The 12,505-nt window shown below is 37.1% G+C and overlaps 1 protein-coding gene across 2 annotated transcripts; it reads right to left on the bottom strand.

The window, feature by feature from the left end:
* Positions 1–4,281: 4,281 nt before the first annotated feature.
* Positions 4,282–12,148, bottom strand: LOC128222639 (probable G-protein coupled receptor 45). 2 transcript variants are annotated; one of them, XM_052931733.1, is made up of 4 exons: positions 12,054–12,148; positions 6,974–7,190; positions 6,054–6,261; positions 4,282–5,276 (listed from the first exon to the last, which is right to left on the bottom strand). In XM_052931733.1, the coding sequence occupies exons 2-4, from the start codon at positions 7,163–7,165 to the stop codon at positions 4,543–4,545; spliced, it is 1,134 nt and encodes a 377-aa protein (XP_052787693.1). In that variant the 5' UTR covers positions 7,166–7,190; positions 12,054–12,148; the 3' UTR covers positions 4,282–4,542. The 2 variants fall into 2 exon arrangements, with proteins under 2 accessions (XP_052787693.1, XP_052787694.1); XM_052931734.1 differs by having other exon boundaries at positions 12,029–12,099.
* Between the last annotated feature and the right edge of the window lie 357 nt (positions 12,149–12,505).

Genomic DNA, 12,505 nt, shown 5'->3' with positions numbered 1-12,505 from the left:
GTGCATCAAAAGGATATTATAAAAGTATAAAATGAAATGCAACTTTATGCAAACTTAAACTTATTCAGATTCTGGTAGGTGTAGTATGATAGCGTACAGGTCTGAGCCACAGCTTACGCGTCGAATAATGCGCCTCGCAAACACATTTTAAACTTATATATAAGTGTATGTTTAAACGATGCGATATCCACAACATAAGTTTGACGGGACTGACCAGAATTGATTTCCGTGTATTTACATCATTGTGTACGATATTGACTACAGGGTCTGGTTTTTCAGAAGGCGAGTGATGGAAAGATTGTATTGTCAGGTTTTATTCCGCCATGTTTTTTTTGTCAATGTTATTCATTAGGTTAAAGATTGCATTGCGTGATTGATGTCATAATCCGGGTTGGGCTGGTTACAGTGGTTGTTGTCCGAAGGACTCCACCCGAACTTATTCATAACCTCGATTATGACGTCATTCACACAATTCATGACTTATATCTACACAAAAAGTACATTATTTCCAGAATTATTAAAATGCAACATTTTGGTCACTGTGAATGTTATGAGTCAGATGAATAATATTCGCAGAACATTAAAATGCAACACAGTGAATTCAGTGTTAACGTTATTTCTAAACCATTGTATGTTTATCTCTTACACACCATGTTGATTTTTTATAAATGTTCATTACTACTGATTGATTTTAAATTAACATTGTGTTACATCTATTATTGGTTGTAAGGCTATTTCAATTTCAAAATATCCTTTCAATAAATAATAAGAGAAGAGTGGTCTATGTACAGGTGATCGCCTCTCACCCAAGATGGGCTAGATCCCTAACAAGGATACCTTTTCATAGCCTCTAAAGATGGACACCAGTAGGGATTCTTACCTAGGAATTAGCTTAGAATGGTTTTCTATCGGCTTAAGCCATCAGCTGTTGTTAAAAGAAAGCTTTAAGACATTAGAATACACTAATAACACTGATTACCTTGCAAAATTTATTTTGGATAGCTTATTGACTGTAAAAAATGAAAACGGCATTAACATGAGTATGATTTTCAATGTCTTTTTCGTTTTAATTAAAGACTGGCTTTAATTATTGTGTGAATAGATTGAACAGACAGACAGACAGACAGACATTTTATTTCGACTTGTACAATGTACATCGTCAACAACACATATATTTATAATTATCAATGTCAACGTGAATGCATAGTAACAAACAATATGGTACACACGAGTATATATACAAAAAAAAGTTATAATAAATAGGTTAAATATTGTAATATTAAAATATATCTAAATCAGAGGATGAACAATTTTTACCATGTTAAGTTCTAACATTTATTAAAGAGGATCTTACATTAAGGGAGTCTTTAACAAACATACATAGTTTAATAAGCTCAGTTCTATTATTTGATTGCAGCAATTGTAAATATTTAAATACAGACGGTCTTATATAATAGCATTTCTTAATATATAGCTTTCTCATAACATTAAAAGACGGGCACACACAGACAAAATGAAATTCATCTTCAATATCGTTGGAATTACAACATAGACAATATCTTTGATTGCGTACAATATTATTTCTGGCGTATCTACCGGTTTGGATACGAAGTGGGTGCACAGACAGTCGTAGTCTACAAAAGAAAAATCGTAAACTTTTGGGCAGAATGTCTAGATAACTTTCATATTCAAGACTAGTTTTAAAATGTCTATACATATCTAAAACTGTGCTGTTTTCTAGAGTACCATACCAATCTTGTTTAAACGCATCGTATATTCTGCACCTGAAGACCGTCATAAATGTATTAACATTAATATTGTTGATATTATCATAAACGTAGCTAAAACCATAATCATTTAGCATCTTTCTAATGTTATACACCCAATTACGACAACTTTTATTACAATCATACTTTGCTTGTAAATAAACAGTTTTAATAATAATATTATCAGTGGTAGCAACCCTAAACCAATATGACAACATACGTACATATCGTTGAATATATAGCGGGTATCTACCTAATTCTCCATAAACAGTCGCATTGCAAGTATTGGTTTTGACTCTTAATAATCTTTTACAAAACTTAAGATGAATTCTTTCTAATTCCTTAGATTTGGTGTACCCCCAAACCTCCGCTGAATAATTTAAAATTGAACCAACAAATGCGTCAAATAACTGACCCAATATTTTTGGTTTTAAGTCATACTCTTGACATTTACAAAATAAAACATTCATTGCCTTAAGGGCTTTGCCAATCAAGTGTTCCTGGTTAAGATTAAAATTGCCAGTATAATTAAACACCACACCTAAATAGTTAAAGTCGTTAACAACGTGAATATCGTGGCCATTATATGTCCATTTTTCATTAGGTAATAACCCGCCTCTTTTATGAAACACCATAATTTTGGTTTTATCGGTATTCACTTTTAATCCCCAAGTGTTGCAATAATTTGCTAAATTGTCCAAATGCGTTTGAATTTCATCAGGAGATTTTCCTACAATGGCCATGTCATCGGCAAATAATAATAAAATCAATACAATATCATCTATGTGTAATCCTGAATTTATATCAATTTGCAAATATAACTCAATATCTTCTACGAATAGGGAAAACAATAAAGGGGACATAACTTCCCCTTGCCGTAAGCCTACAGCATAACTAAAATAATCAGAATATGATGATAATGATTTAACACGTGATTTAACTTTTTGATACATGTCCCGAACAATTCTAAGTATTTTCCCTTGTATTCCACATTTATACATTTTCAGCCATAGTGCATTTCTATAAATAGTATCAAAACATTTCATCATGTCGACAAAAATAATATATAGCCTTTTATTTTCAAACAAATATTTCTGTATCAGAGATAACAGTATAAATATAGCATCTATTGTAGAGCGACCCTTTCGGAATCCGAATTGGGCATCCGAAATAATATCATGTTGTTCACAAAAAGTTTTACACACGCTTATTTATAACGGTAGTAAATAATTTTGATAAACAGCTAACCAAAGTAATTCCCTGTAATTATTAACATCAGTTTCTGAACCTTTTTTATGAATGGGGATTATAATACCTTCTGTCCATTGTTCGGGATAATAACCCGAATTCAATATATTGTTAAACAAATCACATAAATGCGAAGATAAAATATCTACAGTTTCATTTTAAATATTTATTCAACATAGTATCACTGCCATAGGCTTTACATCGTTTCAATGACTTAACAGCATTTATAATTTCTTGCAGTGATATCGGTTCATCCATTTCAGGAAAGGAATTATTTGGTTCATTAAAATTATTATTATTATTAAAATCATCTGCCTCGTGATTAATACCACCAAAAGTGTTATTACTGAGGGTTTCAAAATATTCCCGAAATTCATTTAGTGGTATTTGGTTTGATTTATTAGAAGACTTAGACTTAAAATGTTTCCAAAACTCTCTAGGTCTCCTCTTTCTTAAGTTTTCAATATCTCCCATTCTCTTTTTGTAATCAGTATTCTTCTTTTTACGGACAATTGTCTTATAATGAGTTTTCCGTTCACATAAAATTAATCTGTTAGAATCTGATTTATCAATATTAAAAATTCTAACTGCTTCTAAATACAGGTTCCGTGCAACGATACAGTCATGGTCAAACCAACCTTTATTACTACTTGTATAATTTTCAAAATAAACTTCATCTGTATAAAAACATTCTTTAGAAAACAATGGATCGGCTACACTTCGTATTGTATTTGTAAACATAGATAACATATTATTAACGGAATCTTTGCTCGAGCAATCTGCACTATTGACTATATTGTTAAAAGCAGGTAAATTAGCAATAATCCCGGAGCGGAACTGCTCCCGAAAAGAGACATTCCACTTATATTTAATTTCAGAGTAGTTTGTAGTTCCTGGTATTGAACAGTAGTATATAGAATACAAAAAATGAATGGGTTAGTCAGAAGTTCTCTACGACATCAATACCGTCATCCCCAAAGAAGCGCCTTCCTCATAGTATATCGCATTCCCTTCGCCTATTAAATGCTCAAAGTCATCGCAAAAAAATCAACAGATTACGACATAATTCTCATTTTTGTATCGTATTTTTATAATACAGTATATTTTTCTGTTTTTGCAAAGGTTAAAAAATACATATAGCACAGAAACTCATCCAAGTCCCTAATTTTAATCGCCGCAATAATTCAGTAGTTAGTTTCTTGTTATCTTATCTAAGTTGTATGCGCCAGAAAGCAGTTCCATTTAACGCAATACATATTGCAAATTATTTCGTTTATTTTCATAGTATACACTATTCATCAATTCTAGAACACACTAACGAAATACTTTGTTTGTGTTTTTAGTACAACATTGTTTGTTACTATTCATGCACGTTAACATTTATCATTATATATACATTATACATCATATGTGTTGTTGACAATTTGAATTTTACAAGTCGAAATAAACGGTATTTGTTGTCTGTCTTAACGTATTGAAATAGCAATACTTTTTTGATGACACTGCACTCATAAAACTAATATATATATCATGTAACACTATATGTTTCCTTCACATGAAAACAACGGCAAAACAATTTTCGACATGCTTTTCGAAAATTCAACATAAATACTAAATACACAATAGGATTTGTCACATTATTAATGACGAAAGAACGCAAGAATATATTGTAAAATACAATATCTGAGGACGTCATATCCTGCGAAAATTTCTTATTAAATTGCGTCATCACAATAATTATCAAATGTGGAATAAATGAAAAAAAGAATATCACAGTTACTGCGAAGAACATCTTGGTCATTTCATCAGAAATTGTGTCTGCATCTTGTCTTGGTTTATGACTCTTGCTTCTTCGGCTGTTCCATTGACACGAATTATGACTGTCAGTTATAGTACTCGGAGCATGTCTTCCATTCGTAGACAAGCGAGATGAAGAAGTGGCGATACTACTTGTTGACAAACGCAAGGATTTTTTCCTAAATGTCTTGTGCCATTTAAGCATACGCCCTATTTTCACGTACATAATAATCATTATCACTAAACAAACCACCGTTAACACAAGCTGGAAAACGAAATAAAGCTTTGCCAACAGAGCATTTTCTAAATGGTCCTGTACAAAACACTCGGTTCCCGTCATGTTATATACTCCTGTCTGAACAGTCCTATTACCGTACACTATCACCGAAGGAGCTGCAATCACTCCACCAGCAAAACACGCGATGCAGCAAATCACATTTGTTCTCGTAACCGACGTTCTCTGACCTAAATAATTGTGAAAGTAACATATATAAAGTACGCTGTTAAACTACCGTATCGATTTGTCACATGAGATATTCATATGATACCTGTTAGATCATACCAATTTATTTAGTGTTAGCGCCAGGATTCAATTAGAAAATCACCTAGTTCATATCAGATAAGAAACTATAACAAACTAGTGTTAAAGGCCTAGTTTAAGGAATGTTTGGCATGATGATCCCATGCTGTGCACCCCCTGTTAATTGCACTTGTGTCACAGTAGGGGCCAATTTCCTGTTTATTTGTTAATTGGCTCAGTGCCATAAAGGAATGACTATTTCTATAATAAAACTTGAACTGCACAACAAGATACTCAGATCAGAGGTCTGATAGACAGCACAAGGCAATACAGATTAAGATCAATACACAGAAGTTGTGTACTATACACAGTTTTGTTGTTGTTGTTTTTTTGGCGGGGGTCACTTATAGAAGGCTTAAACTAGGCTTTTTAGACAAAACTAACAAGTATAACATAATTCACTCTGATCATTAAGCACGCATGAAAGCTTTCCGGTAATATAAAATTTTCAAACAAAACTATACACTGGTTTTAAAGCCGTTTAATGATTTCTTCTAAATGTAGTTCAATATACATGTACTTCTAATCGTGTTATCTTTAAATGAGCTTTACAACTTCTGTTTTCATTACTGTCTAACGGTTAATCTGTTGGACCGAAGTAAAAAACAACAACAACTGTTTGAGATCGATATATTATAACAAAAAAATAAACATGATTTTACCTAGTTTTCCAAGCGTTCTCTGGCGTTCCACAGCGATGAACACGAGAATGAAGATGGCATTACTGACGAGGAAAACGTGCATAAAGCGAACGCTTTGACAAAGTTTCTCGGACGGGAAGTGATATGGGAGATACATGCTGACTAAGAGAATGGGTATTCCAACGCAACACGCCACTAAGTCGATGACTGCCAACCATAGAATACAAACCTGTAACCAGAAAGCACAGTCAAATTATTGTTATACATGTATGTACATGTAAATAAGAAAAAAAACATTGGTAAACTATAAGCGTATGTAAACATGAGCTAAGAAAACTAGGTAAACCATTGGCGTATGTAAAATCAACACATGTGTGCAAAATGTGTTGTTCAATGCACGAAATGAAATGAAAAATGAGAACGCACACGTAAACCTTTCGTGTTTGTTCACATGAAATAAGATCTCACGGGGCTACCAACATGATGGCATGTAAGTTAATTGGGGCTTATGCAATTGGAAAACATGTATGAACTATTTGAGATCGCACAAATTGAATAATAATGCATGCATATTAAAATAACGTATTCATAAATTAACCCATGGGTATACTATTGCTGTTTGCCCTCATGAAATAAGAACACATAAGATAACATTTGTAAAGTATCGGCGCATATACGCATGGAATAAGAAAGCACGGGTATAATATTTCGGATAAAAACGAAAAAGTAAGAAAATAAATGACTTCAAATAAAGAAGGTTATGATGTTTGGAGGTTAATCGCTACACCTAACGTAACTGACTACTATTCGGTATTTCGGTATTTTTAAGCGTCATCATCAGATTATTCCTATTTTTAAATAAGTAATTCAAACATCATTAGTCATGGCAAATATTTAATAAAATATATCATTGTTGTTGTCATTCAAATCAACGACCGTACCTTTTGTAAAGACGAAGGAGATGGAATAAAGATGATCAGCACTACAACATTGCCAAGAACACCAATAACCATGAGGACGGTAAAGATGACTATCGCGGGAGCGTGCAGTAGGACAAGGTCGTTATTAAGTTCTGTCAAGGTCACGTTTTGAGAATAGCCATCACGCCATGAGACCGGTATTGTTGAAAACATGGTTTCTGGGTAGGATGTTCGACATCTGAAATAAGATGATAAATTGATTCGAATTATTATAATTAGTCGATTAAAGCTGTAGTAAATCTATCAAATCTATTCTTAAAGCTGCACTCTCACAGATTGATCTTTTTGGCAAATTATTATTATTATTATTTTTTGTCTTGGAACGAGCCAGTCTTTGCGAAAATTCATGGAAACCATTTATAAAAGACTGCTGACAAAAACTTAGATCGCAGGTATTTATATTTAAGTTCAAAAATTGATGTTTATGTATTTTTCTTAAATCGTTAGTAACGGTTTAAGCTATACAACATTACTTTTCGAATGGAAATATGAAAATCTACAATCTGATTTTTTGTCAGCAACCTTATATCATTGAATTACAGACATTAAGCAAAATATTTGCTCTTTCCAAGACAAAAAATAAAAAGTTGTAAAAATGGTATATCTGTGAGAGTGCAGATTTTAGACTGTAGTAAAACTATTTTGAAAGGCAAGAAAATGAATTAACAATCATACAGCTGGTAGTAACAGAATATTTTTTGGCATCAATGTGTAGCTAGAAAAAGACAATTTTCCTCTTTATATTGTTCTTCAAATTTTGAAAACATCTATTCTCGAGGTAAATGAGCCCTTCGCAGTATCTGTGCACTTTTTGTAATGTGGATTCTTCTGAAACATACCGGAATCTAAAATCGTCCAATTAACGCAAATCATAAACAAACAAAAACTCAGCAGCTGATCACAACAATAGGGAAATCATTCTGGGAGCTAGGTAGTAGTTTACATCAACTACAACAGTGTCATTATTCTTTGAGCTAGGTAGCTGGATTCATCAACTGTGTCATCATTCTTTGTATTGGTAAGATCAATAGTACCATAATTCTTTGAGCTAGGTCGTGGGTTACATTAATGGTGTCATTATTCTGGGAACAAGGTTACATCAATGGTGTTAGCATGCTGGGAGCTAGGGTACATCAATGGTGTCATCATTCTGCGACCAAGAGTGCAGCAATGATGCCATCATTCTTGGAGCTAGGGGACATAAATGGTGCCATCATTCTGGGAACAAGGTTACATCAATGGTGTTAGCATGCTGGAAGCAAGAGTACATCAATGGTGCCATCATTCTAGGAGCTAGGGTACATAAATGGTGCCATCGTTCTGGGAGTTAGGGTACATAAATGGTGCTATCATTCTGGGACCTAGAGTGCATCAATGATGCCATCATTCTGGGAGCTAGGGAACATAAATGGTGCCATCATTCTGGGAACAAGGTTATATCAATGGTGTTAGCATGCTGGAAGCTAGGGTACATCAATGGTGCCATCATTCTAGGAGCTAGGGTACATCAATGGTGCCATCATTCTGGGAGCTAGGGTACATAAATGGTGCCATCATTCTGGGAGCTAGGGTACATAAATGGTGCCATCATTCTGGGAGCTAGGGTACATCAATGGTGCCATCATTCTAGGACCTAGGGTACATCAATGGTGCTATCATTCTAGGACCTAGGGTACATAAATGGTGCCATCATTCTAGGACCTAGGGTACATCAATGGTGCCATCATTCTAGGACCTAGGGTACATCAATGGTGCCATCATTCTAGGACCTAGGGTACATCAATGGTGCCATCATTCTAGGACCTAGGGTACATCAATGGTGCCATCATTCTAGGACCTAGGGTACATCAATGGTGCCATCATTCTAGGACCTAGGGTACATCAATGGTGCCATCATTCTAGGACCTAGGGTACATAAATGGTGCCATCATTCTAGGACCTAGGGTACATAAATGGTGCCATCATTATGGGAGCTAGGGTACATAAATGGTGCCATCATTCTGGGAGTTAGGGTACATAAATGGTGCCATCATTCTAGGACCTAGGGTACATAAATGGTGCCATCATTCTGGGAGTTAGGGTACATAAATGATGCCATCATTCTGGGAGTTAGGGTACATAAATGGTGCTATCATTCTGGGAGTTAGGGTACATAAATGGTGCCATCATTCTAGGACCTAGGGTACATAAATGGTGCTATCATTCTGGGAGTTAGGGTACATAAATGATGCCATCATTCTGGGAGTTAGGGTACATAAATGGTGCCATCATTCTAGTACCTAGGGTACATCAATGGTGCTATCATTCTAGGACCTAGGGAACATCAATGGTGCCATCATTCTAGGACCTAGGGTACATAAATGGTGCCATCATTATGGGAGCTAGGGTACATAAATGGTGCCATCATTCTTGGAACAAGGTTACATCAGTGGTGTTAGCATGCTGGGAGCTAGGGTACATCAATGGTGCAATAATTCTAGGACCTAGGGTGCAGTAATGATGCCATCATTCTGGGAGCTAGGTTACATCAATGGTGTTAGCATGCTTGGAGCTAGGGTACATCAATAGTGCCATCATTCTGGGAGCTAGGGTACATCAATGGAGCAATCATTCTGGCAGCTAGGGTCATCATGCTGGAAGCTAGGTACCATCAATGGAGCAATCATTCTGGCAGCTAGGGTACATCAATGGAGCAATCATTCTGGCAGCTAGGGTACATCAATGGAGCAATCATTCTGGCAGCTAGGGTACATCAATGGAGCAATCATTCTGGCAGCTAGGGTACATCAATGGAGCAATCATTCTGGCAGCTAGGGTACATCAATGGAGCAATCATTCTGGCAGCTAGGGTACATCAATGGAGCAATCATTCTGGCAGCTAGGGTCATCATGCTGGGAGCTAGGTACCATCAATGGAGCAATCATTCTGGCAGCTAGGGTACATCAATGCAGCAATCATTCTGGCAGCTAGGGTCATCATGTTGGAAGCTAGGTACCATCAATGGAGCAATCATTCTGGGAGCTAGGGTCATCATGCTGGAAGCTAGGTACCATCAATGGAGCAATCATTCTGGCAGCTAGGGTCATCATGCTGGAAGCTAGGTACCATCAATGCAGCAATCATTCTGGCAGCTAGGGTCATCATGCTGGAAGCTAGGTACCATCAATGGAGCAATCATTCTGGCAGCTAGGGTACATCAATGCAGCAATCATTCTGGCAGCTAGGGTACATCAATGGAGCAATCATTCTGGCGGCTAGGGTACATCAATGGAGCAATCATGCTGGGAGCTAGGTACCATCAATGGAGCAATCATTCTGGCGGCTAGGGCCATCATGCTGGGAGCTAGGGTACATCAATGGAGCAATCATTCTGGCAACTAGGGCCATCATGCTGGGAGCTAGGGTACATCAATGGAGCAATCATTCTGGCAACTAGGGTACATCAATGGAGCAATCATTCTGGCAGCTAGGGTCATCATGCTGGGAGCTAGGTACCATCAATGGAGCAATCATTCTGGCAGCTAGGGTACATCAATGGAGCAATCATTCTGGCGGCTAGGGTACATCATGCTGGGAGCTAGGTACCATCAATGGAGCAATCATTCTGGCGGCTAGGGTACATCATGCTGGGAGCTAGGGTACATCAATGGAGCAATCATTCTGGCGGCTAGGGTACATCATGCTGGGAGCTAGGTACCATCAATGGAGCAATCATTCTGGCGGCTAGGGTCATCATGCTGGGAGCTAGGTACCATCAATGGAGCAATCATTCTGGCAACTAGGGTACATCAATGGAGCAATCATTCTGGCGGCTAGGGTACATCATGCTGGGAGCTAGGTACCATCAATGGAGCAATCATTCTGGCGGCTAGGGTCATCATGCTGGGAGCTAGGTACCATCAATGGAGCAATCATTCTGGCGGCTAGGGTCATCATGCTGGGAGCTAGGTACCATCAATGGAGCAATCATTCTGGCGGCTAGGGTCATCATGCTGGGAGCTAGGTACCATCAATAGTGCCATCATTCTGGCAGCTAGGGTACATCAATGGAGCAATCATTCTGGCGGCTAGGGTCATCATGCTGGGAGCTAGGTACCATCAATGGAGCAATCATTCTGGCAGCTAGGGTACATCAATGGAGCAATCATTCTGGCAGCTAGGGTACATCATGCTGGGAGCTAGGTACCATCAATGGAGCAATCATTCTGGCGGCTAGGGTCATCATGCTGGGAGCTAGGGTACATCAATGGAGCAATCATTCTGGCGGCTAGGGTCATCATGCTGGGAGCTAGGGTACATCAATGGAGCAATCATTCTGGCGGCTAGGGTACATCAATGGAGCAATCATTCTGGCAGCTAGGGTACATCAATGGAGCAATCATTCTGGCAGCTAGGGTCATCATGCTGGGAGCTAGGTACCATCAATGGAGCAATCATTCTGGCAGCTAGGGTACATCAATGGAGCAATCATTCTGGCAGCTAGGGTACATCAATGGAGCAATCATTCTGGCGGCTAGGGTCATCATGCTGGGAGCTAGGTACCATCAATGCAGCAATCATTCTGGCAGCTAGGGTACATCAATGGAGCAATCATGCTGGGAGCTAGGTACCATCAATGGAGCAATCATTCTGGCGGCTAGGGTACATCAATGGAGCAATCATGCTGGGAGCTAGGTACCATCAATGGAGCAATCATTCTGGCGGCTAGGGTCATCATGCTGGGAGCTAGGTACCATCAATGGAGCAATCATTCTGGCAGCTAGGGTACATCAATGGAGCAATCATTCTGGCGGCTAGGGTCATCATGCTGAGAGCTAGGTACCATCAATGGAGCCATCATTCTTGGGGCTAGGTTAGCTCATAATAAAGGTAAGCTTAAAACTGCATTCCTTCATTGTAACACGCTAATGTTTTATTCATGAGTGGGTTTATTAGTTAAAAATAACTGTTTCATTAATCACTACTTCAAACGAATGTTTGACTAGTGATATATTATAAGTAAATAAAACAAATACCATATTAATACAAATGTTGTCTTACATAAGTGTTCCCTCTTATAATATCATCCGCAATTAACTCATAAAAACATATATTCAATGCAAAAAACTATCACTGTATGACTTATGACGAATCTGTAGGTCATTATTTAAAGTGCATAAGGCTAGGCTTGATATATTCTTATGATCTCATTCTAGAAAGGCATGAATATTGGCATTGGACATAAAACAAAGCGTCATAGTTGGTTTAAAAAAAAACTACATCGCTTAAGCTTGATAAAAAGAACAAATATATATAATTTCATATAATTTAGGAACGGACGTCGTGGCTGTCAGGTCAACGAAAAGAAAAGGGCAACTTAAAAAAAGAAAACACAGCAATGACATACAATCTCATAATGAAAACAATGTAGGAGAAGTTGTCTCTAAATCTTATGAATATGAGTTATTAAAGAACATTGTTTAAGCACATCCAAAGTATGTTTTATTAAAGTT

The sequence above is a fragment of the Mya arenaria genome, chromosome 16 (genome assembly GCF_026914265.1).
Source record: "Mya arenaria isolate MELC-2E11 chromosome 16, ASM2691426v1".
NCBI lineage: Eukaryota > Metazoa > Mollusca > Bivalvia > Myida > Myidae > Mya > Mya arenaria.
This window is presented reverse-complemented; position numbering and strand designations above follow the sequence as displayed.

What these genes read in the sequence shown, in the direction of transcription:
- LOC128222639 (XM_052931733.1), bottom strand. Translation starts at nt 7,165, where the DNA reads ATGTTTTCAACAATACCGGTCTCATGGCGTGATGGCTATTCTCAAAAC. An exon ending in CTCCTTCGTCTTTACAAAAG is followed by an intron (nt 6,262 to 6,973) that starts GTACGGTCGTTG and finishes TTCTGGTTACAG; the next exon opens with GTTTGTATTCTATGGTTGGC. An exon ending in GAGAACGCTTGGAAAACTAG is followed by an intron (nt 5,277 to 6,053) that starts GTAAAATCATGT and finishes ACAATTATTTAG; the next exon opens with GTCAGAGAACGTCGGTTACG.